Consider the following 27,052-nt stretch of genomic DNA (forward strand, 5'->3'; position numbering starts at 1 on the left):
TTATTTCCCAACACCCCCCCCCCAAGATGGGGGAGGGGGCAAGTGCTGCGGCCGCTTTTAAATGGTGTGCTGGTATCCCTGCCCTAAGGCACCTTGACCTCCAGTTTGTCCAATGGGGCTGAGGGACTAGGTAGCTCAGTTAGTGATCCTGACTCCTAAGAGTTCAGGCGTTCTTGGGCGGGGGATGCAAGGGAGCTGCTGCCCCACTCTCAGGAAAGATGGGACCAGGGCGTGGAATGGAGGGGGAAAGTGGTTACCGCCACCACTGCAAAGACTGCGCTGCCCCGGTGGGGTGCCTTGCCCGGTGCCAGGTGGTTGGAACCGAGGGCAGGCGGTCTGCAGGGACTGCGGCGGGCAGTGGGGGAGGTGCCTGGCTGCTGGACTAGAGATGACGGAGCAGCCAGTCTGTCCCGGCTGTCAGTCTGGTCGTACGTGGTGGGGGAGGGGTGTGCAGCGTGTTTTCTCTCAGCCCTGGATGTTTTCCCTCTCCGCATCTCCCTCTCACTGAGCAGTTCTCATCTCCCGTTCTGAGGCAGTTAACCCTTCGTGATGGGTCTGAAGGGGCAGGGAGAGTCCCTGCCTCCAGGCTCCAGGCTCCAGAGACCTGATGAATCCAGTCCTCTCTCCAGATGAAGCAGCAAATCCTTTTCAGTGGGGGACCCCCTGGGCTGCTGGGTGTGCCAGGGTGAGGAAAGGTTAGGGGTCCCCCTGGCCTAGGCACAGCCTTGGTGGAATGGGGTGGGGGCAGCATTCATTCAGGAAAGGTTTAGAGGAAGAGGTGGAGCCCTTCCACACCTGGGACTGGAAAGGAAGGAAGCCTAGGTGAAGAGGTCCCTGGAAGTGGGGTGAAGGAGAAGGAAGACCAAAAGTTCCCTTGAGGAACAGGCATGGTGTGCAGCCCCTGGCCTTTTGGCTGGCTTGTTGACCAGCGCTGACAAAGGGGATGCGGAACAGAGATAGATTGGGGGACTGGCATAGGAAGAACATCAAGTGCCTTTTGCCAGCCTGTCTCCAAACCATAGCTCATTCAGAGCCTCCTGGGGCAAAGGAGACAGCCACCCACATGGGGGAGGCTCTGAGAGTAGAATTCCTCCAGCTGCTGGGCAGGCTGGGCAGGCTGGGTAGGCTGGAATGGGCTCTCATGACCACTCTGCCTCCTCTCCAATCAGTGGTCCCTTTTATTCCTCCTACCAGGGCCCCAAATAAAGACAACTCTTTCCCCACTCCCCCAGCCCAGGGCCATTAGATCTTCACTCCTACATGCTGGGGGAAAGTCCAGTCCTCCATCTTCACCCTGCAACTACTTCTTAGGCCGAGCTCGGGCTTCGTGCCACTTGGGTCTCCTTCCCTGTGACTAGGTACATTTTTCTGAACCTCTTGGCCTCGATCTCTGCCCATTAGTGGGCATGAAGCCAAGGTCACCATAGGCTGAATTGCTGACGGGGGTCCCTTCCCCTCTTCTGCCTTGGCTCTAGGCTGCTAGAATGGCGTGGCTTAGCTCCAGCGGTCACTTCTGCTGTTACCCTCTACCATCGGGCTCTGATGAGGGATGGGGGGGTGTCATCCTAAGGGACAGACTGTGAAAGGGGGAGGATGTATTTTGTGATGTGGGGGTAGGGCTGGCCTGATGGTAATGGGGGTACCGCTAGGAATCTTTGTCCTGGGAGGCTCAGAGAGGGGGAAAATCCCTTAGTGATGTTCTACTTTTATAGTTTTAGAGACATTGCTTTCCATAAGGGTGTGAGGTAGGAGAAGTAGGGGATGGTTGTCTGAGAAGGACCTGGCCCTTTGAGAAGAGGTTGTGCTACTGTCTTAGCTTTCAGCTTCCATTCACACCTTGTTCAGTGGCCTTCTCCTTTAAACTTGTCCCCCGACACAGCAAAGACAGTCTGGGCCCCATTGACAGCTCTACAGGCAGACGACGAACCGTCTTTAGAGTTCTATTTCCCAGCCATAGGGGCTGGCCGCCCTGATCTTCATAGAGAGCTGAGTCTCAAGGTCTAGGAAAGCTAGGCATAATGTGTGGTGCAGGAGGAGAAACACGCCAAGGCTGGGTTTCTCCTCTTGCCTAGGAGCCCCAGCACTGGGGTCCTTCTCTCTGTCAGAGGTGTTCCTCCACCCAGTCTCTCCCTGGGCTACTCCCAGCCTCTGGTGACTCGATACTACCCTTTTTGCTGCGCCTCCTTTCACCTCCCAAAGCTCCCCTCCCCCGCCTGAATTGGGAATGAGGCTTTGTTCTAGGGTGGACTCGGCATTTCTCAAGAACCTACTATGTGCGCATCCAGTGCTTGCTGAAGTGAAGCCCTTTGCTGGCTCTGGCACTACAAGGTGCCCAAGACACAGCCCCTTCCCGCACCTCCCAGGGACTCCCACACCTCCGTGTGACCTCAGCCTGCTGTGCCCACCCACCCCGCTGACCCCGCGGAGCGTGCTCGGGCTTGGAAAGGCACGTCTGTGGGTGTGAGACGGAGCCACAGCATTCGGTGATGAAGGGGAAGCCAGGTAAGTGTCCACACTTGGTCCCATCCTCGCTTGGGGACGCGAGGGAGGGAGTCCAGCCTGGGCTGTCAGGCTGCCCGCCCCCACCTCCCTCCCCCGGAGAGCTCCGATGTTCCCCGCGGTGGTGGAAGAGGGTGTGTGGGTGTCAAGGACTCACAGACCAGGCTCTGCTGTCGGCTGCAAATGGATGAGGGTTCCACACTCTGCTTCTGAGGGTGAATTAGGAGTGGGGGGTGGTAGGTGAAGGGGAGAAAGAGGAAAAAGAGATGCGGGTGAGGGGTTACCAAGCCAGGACCGACCTTGCTTGAAAGGAAAGGAGACGTGGCAGGCAGGGAAGTCGGAAAGATGAGGCAAGGGCGGGAGGGGCTTCTCAGCAGTCGGGGCCCTTTCGTTGGAGTCTGGGGCCCTTTCTGCAGGAAAGGGGGGTTGTCCTCGCTTGATTTTCAGCTGGTCTTCCCGAAGCTTTGCCCTGGGGGCAGCAGCCGCTGGCGAGCGTGGGGGTGGTCCTCGGCCCGCAGTTTTCTCCAGAGGGTGTTGGAGAGGAGAAGGGGGACGAGGGATGTAGAGAGGTGACGGCCAGGGCGGGGGTGAGATTAGATTTCGGGGTGGGGGGTATCAGCTAGGGGACTGGGGCTCCAGGGTCGGGTCACCATGGGATACTGGCTCATGTTCCGGAGATGAGAAAATCCAAGAAGCCGGCAAAGAAAACCACCTTCCTCCACCACCCTTGGCACCGTACCCCTCCCCCCAGGCCCCACCACTCCCCGCACCGCCTCCCCCGGCCGCCTCGTGCTGCCCCCTGCGTTGGGACGACCGACCCACGGTTCTGATTGGTTGGAGACCGGGAGGGGGAGCCGAGGGCCGGATTGGCTGGCGGGGCCAGCGCAGGGCGGGGCGGCTGATTGGCGGAGCTGGCAGAGGGGCGCGCTGCTGATTGGTTGGGGACGAGGAAGCAGGAAGGAGGGCGGCGGAGGCTCAGCTCTCGGGGAGTTTGTGGGGGAACCGCGAGCGGCGTAGCGGATCCCGGAGCCCGGCCCCCGCCGCCCGCCCGTCCGGCTGCCTGCCCCGCCCGTCCGGCCCCCGCCGTCCGCCCGCCCCGGCCAGGCGCGCCCGCCCCCCCGACGGCCCCGCCCGGCTGCGGCCCCCGCTCCGCCCGCCCGGCCCCGGCCCCCAGGAGGAGGCGCTGACGCAGCAGCGTGGAGCCCGGGAATTGAGCGCCCCCGGGGGGTTCCAGCCGCCGGATTCCAGCCCGGCCGGGGCCTGCGGGCGCCTAGAGCCGCGCCGTCCGCGCCACCGTCCCGGTGAGCTAGGGGCCTCGGTCGAGGTGGGGGGAAGGGGCGAGCGGGCGGGCGGGAGTGAACGAGGGAGGCAGACGAGTGAAGGGGAGAGGACCGGTCGCCCGTCAGCGCGCCCCACCGAGCGCGCCGCGCCGCGCCGCCGCCCCCGCCAACCCGGGAAGGGACGGACGGACGGACGACGCGAAGCAGGTGCGGCCGCCCGCTCGCTCGCGCCGCCTCTCTCCCCCGGGTCCGGCGCCACGGTCCCGCCATCGGGGAGCGCGGAGCGCCTCGAGGTGACAGCCCCCGGGGGCCGCCCGCTTCGCAGGCCGGGGGCGGGGTGGGTGGCGGCCGCCGGGTGGCAGCTTGGCCGGGTGGCGGCGGCGCGGGCGTCCCGGGCCGCGGAGGGCGGGAGGACGCCGGTCGTTTCTTGGCCTCGGCAGAGCCGGCTCGCCTCCGAGTGCGCGGGCGGCGAGGCCCCCGCCCCCCCATGCCCCCTCCCCCCATCGCGGTCCCCGAGGCGAGGGGCCGCGGCCGGGGGCGGCGCCGCGGGATCTCCCGCACAGGGTGGGGGGCGCCCTCCCGCGCTGGGAGCTGACCGGTTATTGCTGGATGGGGGGCAGGGGATGGGGGCCACGCCGGGGCGGGGGATAGTGTAGACTCGACCTGATCGGACTGGGAGGAAGGGAGGCGCCGAAGAAGGAAAGGAACCGGTTCGAGGAGCGAGTGTGGGCCGCGGGAGGCCCGGTGAGGACCGTGCGAAGCGGCGGCCGAGTCCGAGGTGGGGCGGGGGGATCGAAGTTGTCAGACCGCCTCCAAGTGACAGCGGGACCCAGTGTTCGCGGCCGGGCCTGGCCCTGCCCTACCCGCCTCGCCGCCTCTTCTCCGGGGCCGGGGGCCGGGTCAGGTCGGGCCCGAGGGGCCCGCTTGGCGGCGAAGCGCCGGACAAAGGCGGCGCCGGAGCGGGCGCAGGTGGTGGCGTCGGGGAGGGGAGCGGGTCCGAGCCACCCACCCCGAGGGGCGGGCGACCGGGCCGGACTCTGCCCCGGGGATTGCGGGGGCCGGGGCGACCGCCGGGAGGAGCTGCGGCACTGGCTCACGACTCCAGTCTCGGATCGACTTGCTGTTCTGGAAAGAGTGGGGTCGAGCCAGTGGGGCAGAGGTGGGGGTGTGCACGCAGTGGGCTTGGCCAGTGGCGACCCGGTTGCTGGACTTGCCCAAGAGACAGTTCGGTGAGGAGCTCTAGAGCCTGCCAGGAATGAGGTGTTTCAGCGAGAAAAGTCTGCCCAAAAGGCTAATCCCACCTGGGACATCTCCCAGTCTCCTGTTGTCACTAGTCTTAAGAGGGCAGAAGACCAGTTGGACTGGGGACTAGGAGATACCTCCCAGAAGTGCTCCTGGACAACCGTCTTCAGCACTTTTCTTTAGCTAAAAAAGGTACTCAGAGAGAAAGGAGAAGCTGAGGAGAGGCAGGAATTTAATGATTAAGTTAAAAAGGTTTCCTATCCCCAGACTTTCCTCCCACCCTTTCCACGCCCGTGCCTTCTGAAAAAGAGAGAAAAGATCCCCAGAGAGACTGTGTGTTCTGGAGGAACACCACTGCCCTTGACCAACTAGAGGACATTTAGGAACCAGTGGCTTAAGCCGTCAGCCCCTCTGACCCCACCAGTGACCAAGCTGGGTGCCGTTTTTCCAGTTGTAAAAACCTACTCAGAGCTCCTGTGCTCTCTCCTGTGATCCCATGCTTAGTGGAAGAGTTGGGACCACAAAAACAGACTCAGGGTGTTTAGAGTGTAGACTTTTGTTAAAAATCCGGGTGCCACCCCGGGAAGGTTTTGATGATGAGCTGCTCCCAGCTGTGGTTGAGTGTAATCCCTCTTTGGGAAAGCAGCCTGTCACCCCTGCTTAGTCTGAGCATGGAGTTAATTCATGGCCACCCTCTGTCCCTCTCCCCAGGAGGGTCTAGACCCCAGCCTGGGTGGAGTTGAGGCTTGTGGGAAAGAAAGGGAGGTATTACCTCATACAGGAGACTTAAAGTTTTTTTCTGAGACAATTTAATTGTATGTCTTAAGATCCAGAGGATGATGAAGCATCTCAAGGTCTTTGTGTCTTCTTCGGGGCTACCCAGCGTGCATGTGATTTCTTTTGGGGGCATCAGAAGGGGGTGACCTGGTCTGGCCACCAGAACAGAAAGGAGAATGGCCAAAACAATGGTTCCCTCTTTGGCTCTCACCTGGCAGGAGACTCCTGCAAGTCAGATCGAGTAGTTAAGGGTTTGCTGTGTAGAGTTTAGCCAGTGAAGAGTTTCTCTCCTTTCTATCTCCCTGTCTTTCTTCCTTTCTGTTGCCCTGCTGTTCCCATGTCAGGCCTATGTTGTTGTCATGGCCTTCCTTTCCCTCCTGTTTGCACTGGCCCTTCTGATCCATTTCTGTGCACAGCTGCTAGGTCATTCATAAAGCACTCCTTCCCCTATGTCACTCCCCTACCCACAAACTTACAGTGACTCCCCGTTTCCTGCAGTCTCATCCTGGACAGTGTCCCTTAAGGCTTTCCCCTAGCCGTGATGTGCTGAGCAGGTTTATCACCCTGCATCTTTGCTCCTCTTGATTCCCCCAGTTGTCCCCAGTTAAGAGTCCCTTGCCGCCTCCTTCTCTTGCCTTGAACCCTACTCATTCTTCATTTCAGACCACTCCAGGCCAGCGTTGCTTGCCCGTGAGATTGTGACCCTGGGTTTTATAACATGGTGTCCTCTTGAGTGCTTTTGTCTGTTGGAAGTTTCTTAAGGATAAGGACAGTATGAGTATTAAACCTGTGTGTGTGTGTGAGTATTCCAGGATTTGTGATACAGTGCTGTGCACATCGTTTTTATTGAATGAATAAAAGCAGTTGACTGCTTAGTTGAGTGGGAGCAGAGGGGAAACCTTCCCTTCTGTTTCCCCAGAACTCCAGATAGTATGGAGTCCTTGGTGGTTTCCGACCTTTTTTGCCTAAGGCACATGCATAGGGCATGTTTGGGGTGCTTTAGCATGGGGAGCAAATGATTGCTTCTGATTTTCCAGCTCGTGAAGAGCCTGTCCTGTGGACTGCTCACATGACACCATATAGACATGAATTGGAAAAGGGCTGTAATCCTGTTTTCCTCCTACCTCACCAGGCCATTCTCCCCACCCGGCTTTGCTGCTCTTATGCAATTTTCCTTGTTGTCCATGCTAAATGAATCCATATGTTTTATCTCTTCTCAATCCTGGGTGTAAATAGGGGAGAAAACACCATTCTGAGAGCAGAAGAGAAAGATTCCTGGTCCGGCCTGTGAATGGGGCTTTGGGGACTGGTGTTGGAGGAGATGTTTATAGGGGCATTGCAGACATGGGAGGCATGATCAGCCCCACACTGGACCCATCAGAAAGGACAGCTTATGATCCCAGCTCTCTCGGAACTTCCATTTTTGTTTACTACCAACCCTGGACCATGGGGAGATGGGAGAAAGGACTGGTGACTGATGTGAGTCTAAACAGTGGAAAAAATAAATTCTGCATCCACCCCCTTTCCCCCAAACCTCCCTTTTGTGCCCCAGTTTGATGATTAATGGACCAGCATTTCCCTTCTAAGCGGGAAAGCCACCCCTCACAGTTGCCATGGCAATGCAGACCGCTCCCCCGTCAATTAAAAAAAAAAAAATCCGTACTAGTTCTCTCCTTGCTTCTACAGTAGCAGGAGACAGGCTACCTCCAAATGAATCTCCTGGCCTCTCCTCTCAGCTGCTAAGGCTGTTTGCTCTATGTGTCCTAAAACACAGCCCTTCCTCTTTTCTGAGGTTCGTCTGAGTTTCTTCACTCTGAGCAAATCTTGCCCCTCTTAGATCCAGCAGCCCATGGAACACTTTTATGAAGAAGCAGAGAAATATTCTGCCTTTTTATTCATCCACAATGCAAATTTAAAACGAGAAAGAGCCTTCTTCTCTCTTTTCCTTTGGGGTTAAAAAAAACAATTCCTCCACACCATCTCTGGTTTGTAGAGGCTTAAGTTCAGCAGCATTTTGACATCCTTAAAGGAAGTTCAGTAAACCTGGAAGGGATTCAGCCTTCAACATGAGTAGTTCACATTGGTGTTCTATGGGGATTTTCGATTTATTTATTTTCATTCCTCCCCACCTCTCTGTCCCAGCACTCAGGAGGACTTGTGTGTTTTCATTTTTATCTGTACTTACTCCTCTTGGCCTTGCTCCGGCAACATCTGGCCTGAGCGCCCTGTCGCAAGGTGAGTCATTAAAGAGGAAAAAAAAAATTTTAAGGGGAAAAAGTTGAGAGGCAGCCTGTGTCGAACTAAGGCTGCCAGTTGAAGCTGCTGGGTTTATGGAGCATTATACGAACAGCCCCAACATTAAAGGGCCTCCGTTTTATGAATGGGTTGTGAGGAATGTAAATAAAGCAGCATCTCTCAATGGGGAAGCATTTTACATAAGCAGTACTACCCTGGCCCAAGCATTTATGGGAATTTGCTAGCATAGTCTGGCAGGACTCACTTCCTTTGTGAACTTGCCATTGTGCTGGGGACTTTGGAGGGACAAGAAGAGTGCGCTTGGACACGGAGAGCAGCCCCAGTGCTCTGCTCTGCGGGTCCCCAGCCTTGATGGGCCAGCTCACCCTGAGAAGATGGAGTCAAAAACCTGTAGTGATTAGAAGCATAGGCTCCCCGGGCCTGGGGTCCTGAGATTCTGCAGTGCTTCCCCTTCAGGCTGCTTCGACCTCCAAGGAACAAGGGACAGGGAGGTCCTGGGTGATGAAATCCTGCCCGGTTTTATGGGAGGCACCTAACTGGAGTAAAATAGACTGGTTTGAATTTCAGCTCCTTTATGTTTCCCCTGCCCACCTCCTGGTTCTGCCGCTAATGAGCAGTAAACCAGCTAATAGGGAGAAGGGAGGAAGAGCAGCAGCAGTCGGGGGTGCTGCAGGCTGCCTGCTCAGGGCCAGACCAGTGCCCTTCACTCCACTGAGCTGTCTTTGCAGAGTGGCTGAGCACTAGCCTGGCCCTGGGGTTTCAGGGGAGGGATTGCTGTCCTGCCCTAGGCAACTTGGTTTAGAAGCTGAGGGTCTGAGGATTGTGGGTTTGGTGAGCAGGCCTCAGGGCAAAGTCATGTCCAGGACTTTGTGTCATGTCCTGGCAAGGATTTTCATCCAGATTCCATTTTTCCCAGTGAGAAACACCTGCAAAGTTGGGTGGTTATTAACCTGACTCAGCCTCCCACCAAATAATAATAATAAAAATAACACTACCCTTGAGATCCTCTACAAGCATCAGCAGTAAAAGAATGGCTTTTTCTCTCTGCCTCCCTGAGGTTTGAAACAGGAACTTATTTCTGAGGCACCATAATAACCAAGTTACCTGGACAAAAAAATGACAAGTAACTTGTCCTAGTTAACAGGATCAAGCCAGGCAGAAACTCAGGGTCTACATTTTTTGGTGTGTTGCTGCCTCTGGTGACCCCCAGGTCTCACCTGAGTGGTGCTGACCACCCTTATTTCCCTATCTTCAGTGCCTGTTTAGGCCTTCACCCTCCTTAGATGCAGCTCCTGCCTGAAGAGGAGAGGGGTGGCCCACACTTAAGCCCTTCTCCAATTGCAGCTGCATGTCTAAAAGTGTCTGGAGGAAATTCAGTTTGTTAATCACGTTTTCATCTGGTCAGATGGTTTAGAGGTGTATTGTTATTATTATTGGCCATGCCATGTGACTTGGAGGATCTTAGTCCTCCATCCAGAATTTGAATCCCAGGCCGGCAGTGAAAGCATCACGTCCTAACTGCTGGACTGCCGGGGAATGCCCTAGAGTTGAATTATCAGTTTTTAGAGGGTCTTTGTAGATATCACAGGAAAGGTATTAGGGTGCTGCTTGATGCCAGGATATTGTGATGTGTATGTCAGAATGGAAGATGGAGTCAGGTTTGGCAAGCCTATCTCAGTATTGGGGGCGGAGCTGTTCTGTGCCTTGAGGGGTTCACACAGTTTGGACAGAGTGTAGAAAAAATTGTAAAATAGATGAAATGACTGTAAGAGATGATCAGGGAGAATTGGAAAGACTTGAATTTATTCAGCCCAAAGAAGTAGCCAAGAGGTCAGGTAATATGTCTTTGAATATTAAGATGGCTGATTGGAGTGTGATGACCAGATTTCAGTCTTCATTGCAGTTTGTGCTGGAGATTTCATCTGATTCAAGAGACATGGTTAGATGTGTGGGGGGACTCTAGAGTCTTTTCCTCGATTTACTGTAAAATCAAGAAAACCTGTCTTTGCAGCCCCTACCCCTTTCAAGGATACAAAATGGGTTTGTTTTAGAAGTGCATCTAAGAACATATTGGGAACTTTGAGCAGACTCTTCTGTAGAAACAGTCTGTAAAATGATGTATATGTTCCCTAGCCAGTACATAAATGCCTTTTAATCGTAGTACATCTTCAATTCCTTTGTAGTGAAAAATCAAGAAAAACTAATAATGTGTTAATGCCAATAATTAAAACAGCTCAGAAAAGCAAAATTGCACATGCAGGCTTGCTGGCCTGTGACTCAGCAGCCATCCTGTGTTGCGGTTCAGGGCGTGGACTTGGGGACTGACACCAGCTGCCCTGCCTCCGCCCTCAATGGTGCGGGAGTGCGGGCAAGTTCTCTTACCCCTCTGCCTCTGTTTTCTCCTTGTTAGGATGAGATGATAACAGCCCCCAGGGCGTGGGGAGTGGCAAGGATGATTGAGAGTGATGGTGACTGTAAGATGTGGAATGAAAGAAATATTCCCCCGAGATAGCTGGCAGGTTGGGAGAGAGAAGGATGGTAGTGGAAGAAGGTTGTGCTGTGTAACATGAGAGAATTCCTACAGTAGCCCATTGAACTGTGGATTACACTGAAGAGGCATGGTGGACTCCTGGGGATGAGGGAGAGCTTTGAGGTCAGAGTTTCTTGTCCTAGGCTCCAAGTGGTGCCATCAGTCTAGGGTAGAAACGTTATATGAAGGGGAGCAGGTGGGCAGCCAGATCTTCATTTGTTCAACAAGCTCTTAATAAGCCCTGTGGATGAGATTTACTTGTAAGGAAGGCAGACCCCACCTGTCCCGGCAGAGCTTGCATAATGGGAGTGGCACTAAACACTTAGTTAATTAGTGAGATGTTCAGGTTAGGTGCCTGTAACTCTAGTAGGGGCTGCCTGTGGTTCTGTTCATGCTGGCGGAAGGTTGGGAAGGCCTGGTCTTGGGTCTTGTTCCCCAAAGCTGTTTCATTGAGGAGGTTAGCACTTCGCTGGGAACGCTGAGGGCAAAGCTCCCATGTTGGCCTGGCTGGCCAGTTTCTTCATTCAAGACACGAGATAGCACCTCTGGTCTTGGCAAGCCATCTTAGACATCTAAGTTATTGGTTCCTGGAGTGTCCTGGTGGTTAAACCAGCCACATATCCTTTGCCATTCCTGGGCAAGTGCCTGGAGCAGGCTGGTGAGCTGTTGTGTTTTTTGGAGGACAGGGCATCAGTCCTTGAGGTTTCCTCCTGGTGGGCCTGTTCCTGAGCCTTGAGGCTCCGTGGCCCTGTTCCTGCTGTATGTCTTCCGCACTTTCACTGCCAGGAACAAATAGGTCCTGCCCCAGGGGGAAATTTGCTTCTGGCATGGGCACTGTGGAGTCTGAGGGGGGAGAGTCTGCGGGAGACTTAGCCCAGAGCCCCACTGTCCCTCAGCCAGGAATAATCCTGTATGGAGCCAGCGGTGGGCAGTCTGGGGAAAGTTGCCTTTGTCTCCTGTCCTTTGAAATGTTTATGAAGCAAATTTTCCAGAGTGCTACCCATTTCCCATTGGGCTTGGTACACCTGGCATGAAGTAGACCCTCAGGAAGAAGCCGGAAGTCCCAGCTCAGGTGTGCCCTCTGGGAAGCTGCCTTGGAGCTGAGCTCTCTCCACCAGGTTCTGAGCACTCTGCCACTGCCCTCTCACACACTCTTGTCCTCTGTCTTCCTACCAGCTCAAGCTCCAGTTTCTCAGTCTGTTCTGCATTTTTCTTCAGCTCTTAGCCTGATAACTTGACATGTGGGGGGCAAGAATGAGCTTGTGTTGATCGCCTGCTGTATACCATTCTTATTTAACCGGATGCTCACAACTCTGCTGTGTTGATAAGGAAGCCAAGGTTCGAGAAGTTCAAGCTGTTCGTTGATCAAGCCCACTTGGGATTAGTGGCAGCATAAAGTGGCTTCCAGCCCTGTGTGGGTCTCACCTCGCTGAGTTGTGGCAGGGGGCCAGCAAATGTTGGCCGAATGAACAAAGGTCACAAGAGGTGCCATGTGCCTGGGGGTGAGTGGCGGGCGCTCTGGCTTAGCTAGACCGACACCTGCCCTGAGAGGTCTGCCTGGTGCACACTGGAGCAGGGCACCTGAAAGAAACCAGGGGAAGGCAAGGCCTTTGGCAAGGACATGTGCCTTTAAAAGAAAGCCTCTAAAGACTAGTTTTGTATTGCATGTGATTACCTTCTAATTTGTCAGATTTGAGTTTCTTACAGCAGAGCACTGTGACATGACTAAAATACAGTGCTCTCTGCCCACTGTCCCAGCTCAGGGGGCTGTGTGTATAGCTGCCCACTACCCCAGCTCTAGATCCAAGGGGTAGGTCTTGTCTGCCTTACTCTCAGCCCTCTCCCTGCAGGAGGGTGGCCTTGCCGTAAGACTAGGAACTGACTGTTTCCAGTGAGAAAGAGGAGATTCCACCTATTCTACTGTTACTGTATTCCTGTGTGTGCATGCTAAGTCTCTCAGTCATCTCTGACTCCTCTGCAACCCTATGGACTGTAGCCTGCCAGGCTTCTCTGCCCATGGGATTCTCCAGGCAAGAACACTGGAATGGGTTGCCATGCTCTCTTCCAGGGAAATCTTTCCAACCCATGGATTGAACCATCATCTCTTATGTATCCTGCATTGACAGGCGGGTTCTTTACCAGTCGGATACGACTGAAGGAACTTAGCACACATATGCATGACATCTGACTTTGTGTCCAGAGCCAGAAGTTCGTGGAGGTTCTGGACACCTCTGTGTCTGGGCGCTCCTGCAGGGAGGGTCAGAGTGGACAGGAGTAGCCAACGCTGGGGCTGTGGGACTAGGCTGGTTGCCACACTGGACCTTGTTTCGGGTAGGGGTAGACCTTCCCTGTACCACCTCTCTGGGCTGTTAGGAGTCCCCAGCGTGAAGTGTGAGGAGCAGGTGGTCTGACAGACCAGAGATAGGCTTGCTGCCTCCGGGGCAGGTGAACCCCGCTCCTCAGATGGCCACCAGGCCCCGGGGCGGCCTGTAAAACCGCCGCATCCAGACGGGTCAGGCCAGTTCCCTTTGGTCGGCCGTGGTGCTTCCTACCAAGGTGTTTGTAGGAGCCCAGCCTGACTGCAGAGTGAATCGAGTACCCACAGCAAGTGAGGCTGAATGTGGGCACCAGGGAGGCCTTCTCTCTTCAGGGGCGGAACCCTGGGGCTTGAACTCTGAGCTGCCAGAGCCAAGACTTCTGGCTTGCTCTCTCTGGGTGCCTGTGCTGAAGCCACCGGCAGATGATGGCAGCAGGCAGTGCATGCTCTCTGACCCCATCCCCCCGGTCTTCAGCATCTGAAGATCTCGCCTGTCTTGTTTCTTGGAGGCCTGGAGCTGTTCAGGGTCTGTGGGATAGTGTCTGCCCCTGCCCTCTCGCTGCGTTGTGAACTGAGCCCCTCACAGTTCGCCTCACACTGGGTCCCTCCTGGGAAAGCAGTGGCATTGCCCTGTTCCCTGGGGTGGGCTCTCGGGTGTCTTCAGTGGGACAGTTGCAGGGCGGGGTTCAGGTGCAGGTTGCGTTTCCAGATTTCTCACCACCCCCGCTGGCTCTGGACTCCTAGTGTGGGGATTTGAGGGCCACAGCTGGGCTGCCCTCCCCTGTCTGTGGATCCGAAAGTGGGGGATCCCCGGGATGTTGGCCTGCCCGGTTCCTACTCTGCTTGGCTCCTGCATGGTGACTAGTATCATTCTCACCACCACTCTTAAGTAAGGTTTCTTCTGATGTGTCTCTTTGGGATGAGGAATCTGAAGTTCAACAAAGTTAAGTAAGTTATTCATGATGGGCAGACTTGGCATTTAAATCCAGGTCTGCCTGACTTAGAGCTTTGGCTTTTACATTGTACCAGCTCTGGGGGCTTCAAGAGATACCAGCCGCATCTTTATCTGGCTTTATCACAAGAATTTCAGCAGCTTCACCTCTCTGTTTTTCCATGAAGTAACAGCAACTGAGTTTAAAAGAACAGTAGCTTGCCTTTGTGCTCTTGCTGCTTTTCTTCTCTGATAGAAGCTTCAAGAAACTGAGTGTCCATGAAAAAGTATTATTCCTTTGAGAGGTGGGGATTATTCCAAAAGAGATTGGAGAGGTGGGCAGTGCTTAGCTCGGTTCCAGCTGCGTGGCTTTAGGTGTAATTGTAGGGAGGTGGCTTGGGGCAGGGCCTTTCTTGACCCTCACCCAAGAGGCCACCTGGTCAGCTCTTGCCTAACTAAGACCACCCCCCCCCCCCGCCAGGTACTCAGTCCCATTAAGAATAAACCAAACTGAAAAGCCAGAATTTAAAGTGCAGTGGTAAGAGAAGTTTCAGGAAGAGCATCAGGGTGGCGGTGGGGCATGGGTCCTGAACCCCTAAGGGTGAGGTGGGGGTGTGGTCTAGAGCCGGGTAATTTAGGGAGACCCACTGGCAGGGCTGAGGGCCACTTTCCACCCCAGTGCAGCCTCTGCTTGCAGGAGTGAGCCGGACTGAGTCTGCTCATTCAGGCCCCCACCCTCCTCCTCCGTGCCCCTCAGGTGCCCATGGCCCATCTCCTCCAGGCCTTTGACCTGCTCTTGCACACAGTACCTTGGGGTGTGCTCCACCTGGCCTAGTGGGTGGTGGGGCTGGGTATAAGGTGCTGCTACAGTTTGAGGGCAAACTCACCCTTTTCTATTTCTGTGGAGATGACTTCACCCAGCCAGGCAGAATTGTGATTTTGGATTCCCTTGTGATTCAATGGGTCTTTGGCTCTGAGCACCACCAGCTAGCCATCGTGCTTCATGGCAGCTGTCAGACTGGTTTTCTTCAGTGAGAGCTTGCTTGACATGGTCTCAGCAAGCTGTAATATGCCCTGGGGAGTCTCTCCTAGGAACATTCTCCCAAGGGAGCCCAGACTACCTGTCCCTGGAGGACAGGGCTTCCCAAAGAAGAGGAAGGTAGTCCGAGAACCTAGGCACCCTGGTGGTGTGTTGGCAGTGGTAGGAAGTTCCTCGTTGAGCTAGTCTGTAAGTGGGAGAGACAGACAGCAGGGGGCTTGGCAGGGCTAAAAGGGAAACGAAGCTTTCCTGGTTCAATGGGATCTTCCCCCATTGAGCTCCCCCCCGACCCCCCGCAGGTTAGAGGGGCCCTGGCAGGCTGGGCGCCCCCTCCACCCAGCCCCACCCCAGGGAAAAGCTGCTGCCGAAGTTCTCACAAGTCCATGTGGCTTCAAAGCATGACTCACTGTCTTCAGCCTGGAGTGAGTGCGGTAGGCAGCAGAGACCCCAGCCTCTCCTGGGGGGTGTGGGGGAGTGCCATGGCTGCCTTAGGCACCACATGAGAGCTGGGAGTTCTGCGGGTGACGAGATTCGGCAGATTCAGGAGAGGCTCGCAGGAGGCCTTTATGCTTGATTTGGAAATGTGACTTGCGCCCTGTGATTTAGAGGCTTCCCTGGAGCATTAGCCTCAGGGACAGTGAGTGTCCCTGAGGGACTGGAGGGCTGAGAGGGAGATGCAAGAGTGAAATCCTCTGCAGGAAACAAGTTCTCAGGTTCTGGGGACAGCTCCAGAAAGTGGAAGGCTCCCCTCCTAATCTTTCATGTTGAGAGGGAAAGACTGAGTGGGACCAAGTATCCCAGAATCCCTGGGCCATGCATGTGGCCGGTCTACCAGCCAACTAGGGGTGGAGAACAGACCAAGTCCTTCCTCAGTCTGCTAAGAGTTCTCCATTGACCAGACTTGAAAACACCTCCCTCTGTTTGCTTTCCCTTTCCCATCTACCCCTCCTTATTCTGCACTTGGTGTCCATGTCCTTAAAGGCCAGGTGACCTCAGCCTTGGCCACCAGCCATTCCCAGGCTGATTGCTGTGGTAACTTGGGGCCTGTTGAGGGGCTTTGGCCCCTGCTCAGCTGTGTGGTCTGTTCACTGTTCTCCAGGCCTTTTGGGAGTGGAGGAGGCCTGGGTGCAGACTTCCCCAGGAAATACAGATGTCCTTCTCCTTGTTCTTGCTCCTTCACCTCCAGCACAGGGGTGCCCTGCCAGTGAGGGAAGGGCCTGGGGTTGTAAGCACCTGGGATGCTTTTGAAGGTGAAATGAGGCATTGCTAATAAGCGTGCTGAGCAATCAGGGATGGGTGGTCCCCCTGATGAGAAGCAAGAGTCTTAGGGAGCCTAGCAGATGCCTGGAATTTTTCAGGGGCACTGCAGTCTGTGCTTCAGGAATGAATGGATTTGCCTTCTGTGACTCTGTGTCCTGCCTGGGGCTTGGTCTCTGGGTATGCAGGTCCCCGCACGTGGCCAGAGCAATGCCTGGCATGCTGCCTCCCTTTTCCAGTTTTCCAAGTTCTTTCTCAGGGGTGAGGGAAACCCACGCTGCCCTCAGCCTGGTTTTCAAAGCACTGTTTCTCAGCTAGTCTGGCTTATCTCTGGAGAGAAGAGATCCAGTGATCCCAGACACTGGCCCAAGGCCACGGGAGCTACTGAAAGGGCTCTGGACTCCCTGGGAGCCCTCAGGCTTGGGACTTTCAGGGTTAAATCCTGGCCCTGCAGGGACTGCTCCCAGCTCCTCTGGTGGAGTGAGAGTGAATAACAATAGCAGTAGGGAAATTAAGCTGAAAAGCCGGTGGGGGGTCGCAGAATGCTGGCGAGGGCAGAGCCCAGTCTGACACCTTACTTGGCATCACCTTGCTTTGTTGGAGTATAGGTAGAGATTGAACAGACCACCACCCGGGGAAGGGCTGGGGATGCAGCCCCCCACCCCGCCCCTCAGTTCTTCATTGCCTATGCCATGCCAGCTTCCTGCACACAGCCTACTTTGGCCTTTTTCATTTAGGAGGAGACTCAGGGGGCCCCAGGTATGTTGGAGGTGGGGGTGTCTGCCGTGCACATTTAGGGGGTGATGCCTGGTCATGGGCATTGTCCTGGGGCTTTAGGTTTCCTATGATTCTCTCCTCCATCCTGCCCCTTTCTGACATCTTGCCTACCTGGAGGGAGTCCTGATAAAAAGGGCTGGACTAACATGGCTGAGCGGCTTTGTCCCCTGAGTCAATTCTTCCCTTTGATACTTTCTTTTCCCAGCTCTTGGTGGCTGGTGGACTTCTAGGGCTGTACCACAGGTCTAGAGTGTGGTCCGTGAGTCTCCTACCTGGGAATGCTGGCCCCAGCCTTACTGCCATCCCTCCCCCAGGTACTGGGCTGTTTGGAATCTGAAGTAAGGTGGGGCTGGCTCCAGGGGCTGGCTGATACCTCCCCTCCCAGGCTCCTCACAGCCAGGCCTTCACCCTTCAGGGGGCTTTGCAGCAATACCCAGGTTATGGCCATCCACTGTACTTGCCAGGCAGGTGTCCTCATAGACTGTACTTGGCCTTCTCCACAGCCCAGCAGGCAGGTTCCTCATCTCAGCTTCTCACTGTCCATCTCCTTATCCTCCTTGGCCAATCTCAGAGGCCTTGAGAAGGGGGAGGGGTTGATCATGTCTTTGAGGGACTAGATGAACTCTCACCACCCAAGCCCCTATCCTGGCTCAGTGTCCTCAGAGTCTCTTCCTGTCCTGTGATGAATATCCAGTGGGAGAAAAACAGGTGGAAACAGCTGCAAATTTTGTCCCCAGCCTTTTCTGTCTTCTGACTCTGGATTTGAATCACGCCCGTAGGCTCCCCAGGTGCTTGGTGCAGAGGAGAGTGGGGTAGCCAGTCCATGCACAGCTGCTGGTGGCCTGACCCCACTAGACTTTTGCACTCTGGGAGAGGGGTCCTAAGAAAATCCAGGCTGGAAATACAGTGAGGGTAGGCCAGAGTTATTGCAGCGGGTGCTGGAAGGGCTTCAGTGGGGGAGAACGCAGACCAGGGCAGGCTTCTCTCATTGCCTGCTTCTGTCCTGCAGGTTGGAGATACTCCATGACACACACTCGGAGGAAGTCTCTTCCCATGCTGAGTTCGGGCCCCACAGGCCGCCAGGAGCCCCTGCAAATGGAAGGCAGCAATGTGGAACAGCGGGCAGAGGGCGTGGAGCCAGGTCCTCCTGAGAGCCCAGAGCACCTTACAGGGCGCCGCAAGAACTACCCGCTGCGGAAGCGCCCGTTAGTTCCTGGGAAGCCCAAGACCTGCAAAGTGCTGCTGACCCGCCTGGAGAGTGTGGCTGGTCCACGGAGCGCAGATGAGGCCGATGAGCTGCCCCCCGACCTGCCCAAGCCCCCTAGCCCGGCCCCATCCAGCGAGGACACTGGCCTCTCACAGCCCCGCAAGCGGCGCCTGGCCTCCCTCAACGCCGAGGCCCTCAATAACCTGCTGCTGGAGCGGGAGGAGACTGGCAGCCTGGTGGGCACCCGCCGCAGCCGAGGAGGAGACCCCCACCGTAGCCGGGACCGTGACCGGGCCGCTGGAGGCTGGGCCTCTAAGAAGCGACCCCGGCTTGGGAACCTCGGAGAAGGAAGTCGGGACCTGTCTCCAGAGCTGGCACCGGATGAAGGGGCCCGCAGAGATGGTGATCCGACTCCCAAGAGACTGGCCAGCCTGAATGCAGCTGCTTTCCTGAAGCTGAGCCAGGAGCGGGAGCTCCCCCTGCGGCCACCTCGTGCCCACCCTGAAGCAGATGGGCACTCTGTGGAGCCACCAGCACCCAAGGGCCTGAGGCCTAAGTGGGCCAAGGTCAACGGCAAGAACTATCCCAAGGCCCGACAGGGGGCTGGCTCTGGGGAGGCTGCAGGCCCAGGTTGGCAAGGATGCCCTGAGGAGCCTTGGCCATCCGCCCCTCCTCGTGGGCCCGTCAGCCTGCCACCTTACCAGCCCCTGAGCAAGGCTCTGGAGAGCCCCTTGGGGCTGCGCCCACACCTGCCCCTGCTGATGGGGGGCCAGGCAGCCCTGAAGCCGGAGCCTGGGCGCCCAGGCGAGGAGTCACCTGCCCCCAAGCAGGAACTGCACCAGCCCTCGTTCCCCACACCACAACTCTCCCCACTCCCGATGCCTGGCAACCCTGCTGACTACAACGGCCTGTATGGTCGGCCTGAGCTCACCGCATTGGGCAACTTCTATCTGTACTGCAGCCAAGACGGGCTGCAGTGTGGGGGTTACTCTTCCTGCCCCATGCTCCCCGAGGGCAAGCTGTCCCCAGTGGCTGCACCTAACGAGGGGCTTCTCTTGGCTCCAAGCTCAGTGCCTGCAGGCACCCCTTTCCAGCACCCTCCGTGGGGTTCTCGCTATTGCTCCGACGAGGATACTGGAGCAAATGGCTACAGCATCTGTGAAATGTTGTCCACGTCTCTTACCCACATCGGCACTGCCTGTGGCGGCTGCCCCTACAAAATGCCTTTTGCAGCAGGTACGCCTACCTAGAGGTGGGGTATACCAGGGCATCTCTGAGATGTGGTGTCCCAGGAGGGTGGGCTGTGGACTGGGGTGGGGTGCCTTGGCATCTAGAACTGCATGAGAAAGCAAGGGGTTTTGAGAAGGGCAGATTTCCCTGATTTTGTGTGATGGGCCTAGGAAATTCCCAGGAAAGAGGCCCATGTTTAGTTCTCAGCAGCCCTGCTGTGTCCCCGCTGTCTATAGAGGTTTCTTGACTTGGCAGTTGGCAGCACTGTGGTGGTAGAAAGGGCAAGGACAGTCTCTCCTGCCTCCCCACTGGGATACCCATTCTTAGACTTTGAGTAGCAAGTTAGATGTTGAAATTAGCACTTTTGCCAGGTTGTTCCCATGTCCCTTTTGCCTACCTTGAGGAAAACTAGAATTCCTTACTTCCCAGGAACCCAGACCATCTGCTTCCCAACCAAGTGCATTATCCATGGGAGGGATGGTGGATACCAGGCCTGGTAGGTGGGGCCAGCTGTATTAGGATAGTCTCATCCTGGCATTAGAGGCCTTGAAAGAGAAGTAATGCTCAGACTTAGCATCGCCTTGCTAGGTGTGGACCAGGTGGGCACACCCGGAGAACAGACATGTTGCTGTTGGGGCCTGTGGCTTTGGTGTGTACCTTCTCGGCAAGATCAGACACCTGAGAGTCTCATGCTATAGCTGATGAGACAGCCCTAAGTGATCTCTCTGCCCCCAGACTGGCAGGAGGGTCCACACATGCCTCTCCAGGCTCCCTTCCGGGTGGAAATGACATGACCAGAGCCATGCTGGCCAGCACATCTGCCGTGCTGCTGGTGAAGTGAGGGGCCATGCCTTCTCAGGGCTTTCTGCCTTCTCCTCCACAGCCCTTCTCGAAGGGGTCTATAAAACAACTTAATAGACCGCTTGACTCTGGCCAGACTGGTTGTTTCAGGTTCTGGCGTGAGTAGGAGCTCTGAAGAAATGAGAACAGGCTGCTTCTTAGGCTTTTATTTCTCTTCTGTACCACTCCCTAAGTTTAGTCACCTAACCTGTGGGACCCAAGACCCTTAGCCCTTTGCCCTGGGACACCAGTAAGCACCATGTGCCAGGTGCTTGCTCTTGGTGCTTTATATATGGGAGGCCATATGGCATGTTAATTGAGCACAGACTCAGGCCAGACTGAAATGTTCTTCCCAACCACATGATTGATCATGTGACAAACCAATAACCGCTCTGTCTCAGTTTCCTTAATTGTAAAAGGAGAGTAGTGGTACCCACCTCATGGGCTTGTTGTAAGGATGAGATGAGTTGACAGAAAAATACCTAGGACACACTACATGATACTCGAAACTACTGCTTCTGTGGCAAGGCACTGAGAGGTAAAGTGACTTGCCTGAGGTCACACAGCTAGCGAGTGGCAGATCAGGGACTCACATCCTCATCTAGCTTCAGATTCCCTGCTCCCAAGCACTGGGGAGGCCTTTAGAAAAGGAATATTAAGTCAGAGCCAGAGATGCTGTTCCCATTCCACTCTTTCAGGCTAGAAGAGGAGATGGAGATGTCTATGGGCCAGTCTCCAAGGTCAAGGAAAACCCCTGGAAGTCACTGATCATCTACCTTAAGGGCCTCTGACCCCACTTGCCACCGCATTGGCCTTTGGGTTCACACTTAGAATTAAGATGGCAGCAGGCTTCCCTGATTATTCAGTTGGTAAAGAATACGCCTGCAATGCGGGAGACCTGGGTTCAATCCCTGGGTTGGGAAGATCCACTGGAGAAGGGAAAGGCTCTCCACTTCAGTATTCTAGCCTGGAGAATTCCACGGACTGTATAGTCCATGGGGTCGCAGAGTCAGACACAACTGAGCAACTTTGACTTTCAGGCTCTGCAAGCAGAGGTGCTGGGGATTCATTGCTTGTCCTTACCTGCCTTGATTCCCTCTCTCATTTTCCCAGAAGGCTGCAGATCCCTGGGCCAGCTGGAATTTCCTCTCCCGGCAGCCGGCCACCCTGCCTCACCTGCCCACCCCCTCCTGGGGTGCCCTGTGCCCAGCGTGCCACCTGCAGCAGAGCCCGTCCCCCATCTTCAGACACCCACCTCGGAGCCCCAGACAGTAGCCCGCGCGTGCCCTCAGAGCGCCAAGCCTCCCAGTGGCTCCAAGTCAGGTCTGCGCACGGGCTCCAGCTGTAGGCACACCGCGCGGAGCAAGGCTGCCCGCAGGCCCAGCCACCCCAAGCAGCCTCGTGTCCAGCGCCCACGCCCCCGCCGCCGCCGCCGCCGCCGCACTAATGGCTGGGTGCCCGTCGGGGCTGCCTGCGAGAAGGCCGTCTATGTCTTGGTGAGCGCCAGCTCCCAGCCAGTGGGGAGAAGGGAGGGTGGTGGCAGGGACACAGGATCTGCAGCAAGCTGAGTCCCAGGCACCCCTGTCTCTGGCCACTCTGAGAGGTGACAAGGGATTCCAGCTCAGTTTTACCCTGGGGAAGTGATCACGCTGGCCCAGCCTGCTCCCCCAGCCCCTCCTGATCCGGTGCCCTGTGCCCTGGGGAGTCGGGAACACACAGTCAGTCACAGCTGGTGGCTGCCATCTCCATCACTGACTCTCAGAGAGGCCTTCTGATGAGCCTTCACCTCTCATCCTGGATTGTAAAGTAGAGGACTTCCCTGGAGACTTTTTGGATAAGTATGTACAGGGGAAATGGGGATAGGCATAGGAAATTAGTGACACAGGAATGTCTGAGATGATGAGAAGAATGTCGGCTAAAATGTATTGAGCATTTCTGAGGGGCCAGAACTGAGTGAAGTTTTTGCATGCATTATCTGCTTTCATCCCCGCCACTGCCCTGTGAGGTACGCCGCGCCCTGTGGTCCTGTAACTACCCTCATTTCACAGATGAGAAGACAGGCTTAGCAGTAGATTAAGTAATTTACCCAAGGCTTCACCACTTACCGTGGTGGTTTAAGAGTCAAACTCAGACTGTCCATTAGGAAACTTGAGGACCGCCCATTGCTGGGGGCTTGGAGCGCGAAAGCCAGCTGTCAGGGGTGAGGCATTCAGACACAGCCCCAGAAGTTTCGAGTCACTCTCTCAGCTCTGCTCTCATTATCGTCCTTTCTCCCACTCTGCCCCGAAAGCCAGGCTCAGGGAGCGGGGGGCAGAGTGCTCACCGCTTTCGTAGTCTACCGTCCTCAGTGGTTTGACGGCTCTGAGGACACAGAGGGAAGCAACGTCACTCTCTCCCCATGCTGAGAGTGGCCCCACAAGCCTTGTTTGTGTCACTGGTTTGTTGCTCAGGATGAACCGGAACCAGCCATTCGAAAGAGCTACCAGGCAGTGGAGCGGCATGGAGAGACTATCCGAGTCCGGGACACTGTCCTGCTCAAGTCAGGCCCTCGAAAGACGTCCACACCTTATGTGGCCAAGATCTCTGCCCTCTGGGAGAACCCCGAATCAGGTACCCCCTGCCTAGAGTTCAGTTGGGCACTAGTGTCCTGCGTTCTTAGCAGAGTCTGCCTCCCTCTAAGCCAGCATCTGTCTGTTGCTCAGGGCTGCAGACAGCCTTGGGCTTGGCTTGGATCAGCTCATTAACCTTTCCGGCCATCAGGACTGGGCACCCATCACCCTGCCTCACCTGTCAGTGCCTTTTTCTCCTTCTTCCTCCACGCCTAACAGCATTTTCAGCCACTGAGTTACCAGACTTGGCCTAAGGTAGGGGATGGGGTGGCCGGAGCTCACAGGATTGGCCCAGGCTTTGAAGTTGGATGAGCCTCCAGGGCAGGTGGCCAGCCCGCCTGCCCATCTCAGTCATTCTGGAGTTGCCAGCTCAAGCCCCGATTGCTTCTGTTTCCCTCAGGAGAGCTGATGATGAGCCTCTTGTGGTATTACAGACCAGAGCACTTACAGGGTGGCCGTAGTCCCAGCATGCACGAGGTGAGCTGCCTGGCGGCGGGGAGGCAGGGGCATGGAGAACATGGTATGGGGCAGCAGCCTGGCTGGTCTGGTCCCTGGACTTGTCACCTTGGACACCAGAGAACCTGGGGAAGGGCCTGAGTTGTAGCCTCTTTTCCTAACACTGCCCAGTTTATGTTTCAGTGGGTCTTTTGTCCTGAAAGGTTGGGGGGCAGGAAGGGGGCCCCCAAGGCAGGGGGTGCCAGAATGAGAACAAGTATATACGTTCTGGTGACAGAAAGGGGGAGCGCACAACTTTAGTGTCTACAGCGTGAGAGGGAGGGGAGGAAAGACTCTCCTGACACACCTGGGTGTCTCCCAAGCCCTGCACTCGGAGAGGTGATGCCATCTGGGTGTGGCTGCTCCACCCCCAGACTGGACTCCCTTTTGCTGTTTTTTCCCTTGCTGGGACCTTTTTCCTCTAACCGGGAGGATGTGCACCAGTTCCTCTCTTCTCCTCTGGGCTGGGGTTGGGGTCAGGAGGCTGATGTCAGTCAGGGGCTGGAGCAGGCACCTGTCTACTCCTGAGAAGGACAGGACCTAGGAGGAATGCCCTGGGCTGTTTGATGAGAACAGTTAGGCTGAAATTCCAGGGAAGCTCCTTGGCTTCCTGGGTGCTAGCTGGAGTTAATCTATCTCGGGTCAGGAGTCCCAGCAGAGTTCATGTCCATCTTGCTCTTGGAGTTAGGTGCTTCCCACCCTGGTAGCCAACCTCCTTCTGTCTCCCCTTGAGCCTTTGCAGAATGAAGTGTTTGCATCGCGACATCAAGACCAGAATAGTGTGGCTTGCATTGAAGAGAAGTGCTACGTGCTGACCTTTGCCGAGTACTGCAGGTGGGTGGTGCCCTGTGCCTCTGGCTTGCCTCTCCCCTCAGACTCCCCAGACTATTCGTGGGTTGCCTGTGATCCCCAGGGGATTTGACTCATTGGACCTGACCTCCTAGAACTTTTTTCCAGTCTGCTTCCTTCATCTGATTTTTATAGGAAAAGAAATAAAATTGTTCCCCTTTTGAGGCAGAGTGAATTGGGACAGAGTTTCAGGGGTGGGGATGGTTACGGTACTGCTGTCAGAAGGAAATCAAGGAGAATTGGCAGGTGTTTGGTAGGGAGGTTCGGAAGATGTGGGTCCCCAGTGACCAAGAAGATGGCCTGGTGGTTGGCTGAGAGGGCATAAGCCCCAGGACAGGAATGGAGGCAGCAGCTGCCCTTGTGGAGGCGGGAGGGGATGTCCAGCTCTCTGGGCAGGGTGGGGAAGGAACTGGTCTTCCTGCTAAGACAGCTGTGAATGGTGTGTCACTGCAGATTCTGTGCCATGGCCAAGCGCCGGGGCGAGGGGCTCCCCAGCCGAAAGACCGCACTGGTGCCCCCATCTGCGGACTACTCCACCCCGCCACACCGCACAGTGCCCGAAGACACAGACCCTGAGCTGGTGTTTCTTTGCCGCCATGTTTATGACTTCCGCCATGGCCGCATCCTCAAGAACCCCCAGTAGCCTCCTCACACCCATGCTGGGGCTGCCCACGGGCAAATGGGGCTCAGGGCAGGGGGCACTGCTTGAAGCACAGCACTTGGTTAAGGGGCCACAGGAGCTCGAGGTGGCTGGCCTGTGGTTCTCTTGTGGGGGAGGGCAGGGGCCCCTGTGGGATTGGGCCCCATGGGAGGGAAGGGGAGGCCAGGGTATAAGAAAAGCATCAGAACCCTCAGCTTGGCCCAGTTTGCCTCTCTGGGGTCCATGGGTAGAGGCTCCTAAAGAGGCAGTCTTCCCTGAGGCTGGGCCAAGCCTGAGGTGCGTGGGCCCTGAAGGGACTGGGGGAAGGTCCTTCAGGAACCATGCCCTTCTTTATCCTCCCCTGGGCCCTTCAAGGGGGCATGGGAGCCAGCTTTACCTCACCCACTGTGACCCGCTGCCTCCCCATTAGCCTGGGACCAGGCTCTCCCAGATTCTAGCACAGCTCCGAGCCCATTCCTTTGAGGCCTGGAGAGCCAGCGTCTGGCTCCCAGAGCGTTGACTTTTTCTTCCTGGACTTGGGGCCTTTCTCTGGCATTCCTCCTTTGCCCTTGCAGTAGCCCTTGGTGCTGGGACAAGTTACCAGCCCTCACAGTCATGGGTGTGGCCCCCTCGTGGGAGTCAGCTTCCTGTCCACCTCCTGGTGAAGGCCACCCAGCAGGTCTGGCTTCCCAGAAGTTAACTGATTAACGCGGGCTTTGTCATGTCTGGGAGAGCAGAAGGGAGCTGGGCGGGGGTGGGGGCAGGGGGCAAGGAAAATTGCTACCTGATTTATTGAAGACTTCTCCTCTTGCCTTACACTTGGAGGTTCTAGGAAACCTCTTGCAGAACTTCACACATGACTCTTCAAGCCACACCCACCTGAAATCAAACCAAAGGAGTGCTGTGGCTCCCCTTGCCCCTGACACCCCTTTCCCTAGTCTTTTGTAGATTGCACTAATTTACATCCCAGCAAGAATCAACACTGTATCAGTCCACAGACCTGCTGAGCTGCAGCCACTCACTCTAGGAGCTAAGGACCTGCATTTTTAGTTTGTTCCTGTTGCCAAGGGGCCCTGTTCTCACCTCATGCTGCTCCCCAGAGTAGATTAGGAGGCTCACCCCCCTGCTGTCCTTGCCAGGACTAGGCCCTGGCCCTGGGGCACTCTGTGGGGGCTGGAGCAGCCTAGTTCTTTCCTATTTGTACCAAAGAGGAGCCTGACGGGGAGAGGGTACGTGGCTTGGGCCTGGCGCTGGGCGCATGCTCAGCAATTCTGCAGGGCACCACCTTGGGGACAGGAGCCAAGGAGGGCAGCACTGGGTCCTCCTCCCCTAGAGAGGGGCAGACATGGACCCCACAGGCTGAGGAGGTGGCACGGGGTGAGGACAGTTGGGCAGGAGGTGGAGGCAAACCCTGAGGGCACGCCCAGCAATCCCCCAGCCCTGCCCTGTCCCTGAGCAGAAGGCTCCTCCTGTTTTAGTCACTGGTCTCAGGTGAGGCCTGGACCATTCAGAGGTAAATTCACATATGGGAAGCCCAATCTCAAACCCCAAGGGAAGAAACTTGGGTCCCCTCTTACTGAATAAGCTGTTTGGAGGAAGAAAGACATCAGTCCAGGAGGGTGGGGCAGTAAGAGAGGGTGGCAGAGTCGGGGCTGCTAAGGAGCCCAGCCTCACCCAACAGGAGGAGATCAGGCCTCCTCCAGGGAGGCGAGGTCCACTGCCCAGAACTTAAATGCTTTTGAAATCTCTTAGATGTGGAAATATTTTTTCGAACCTGAAAATGCAGCTGGTAGAATTTCAGTGGAAGCATAATTCATGTAAAATATATTTTAGTTGATATTTTGTAAAATGCACTTTTTGTGTGTGTCGACCCTGGTTTCTCAGATCTGTATTTCAGTGTTTACAAGGGAGGGAGGACCTTTCCTCACCTCCCTTTGACAGAGATTAGAAGTACTTCTTTAAGAAAAAAATAAATTTGAGAAATTGTATTGATTTAGAAAAGGACCATTTTCTGCGTGTCCTGTCATCTTTTTGTGTGTGGGCTCACACAGAGGGGCTCACTCCTCTTTATATGGGGGGCTCCTTCTTAACCATTGCAGTGCAGGGGCTCACTGAGGCCAGTAAGCCAAGAGCAGAGGAAAGGAGGGGGCGTGGAGAGGACACAGGGAATGGCAGCTTGGAGTTGACTTCTTCACATCGTGGTAGCTGGAGCCAGCTGCCTGGGCTGAGGGAAGTCCATGGGTTGCCAGTTCTCACCTGGCTGGTGACCTGGGAACT

General features: G+C 55.8%; 1 protein-coding gene across 6 annotated transcripts; it reads left to right on the forward strand.

The window, feature by feature from the left end:
- Positions 1-2,363: 2,363 nt before the first annotated feature.
- Positions 2,364-26,779, forward strand: BAHD1 (bromo adjacent homology domain containing 1). Of its 6 annotated transcripts, none has more exons than XM_043471480.1 (7): positions 2,364-2,502; positions 17,915-19,348; positions 21,299-21,678; positions 22,633-22,792; positions 23,192-23,268; positions 24,020-24,120; positions 24,589-26,779. In XM_043471480.1, exons 1-7 carry the CDS (start codon positions 2,487-2,489, stop codon positions 24,776-24,778), a joined length of 2,358 nt encoding a protein of 785 aa, XP_043327415.1. In that variant the 5' UTR covers positions 2,364-2,486; the 3' UTR covers positions 24,779-26,779. The 6 variants fall into 6 exon arrangements, with proteins under 6 accessions (XP_043327415.1, XP_043327414.1, XP_043327416.1 ...); XM_043471479.1 differs by having other exon boundaries at positions 2,365-2,502; positions 21,296-21,678; XM_043471481.1 differs by having other exon boundaries at positions 2,366-2,502; positions 21,296-21,678; positions 24,029-24,120.
- Positions 26,780-27,052: the final 273 nt, after the last annotated feature.

The sequence above is a fragment of the Cervus canadensis genome, chromosome 6 (genome assembly GCF_019320065.1).
Source record: "Cervus canadensis isolate Bull #8, Minnesota chromosome 6, ASM1932006v1, whole genome shotgun sequence".
NCBI lineage: Eukaryota > Metazoa > Chordata > Mammalia > Artiodactyla > Cervidae > Cervus > Cervus canadensis.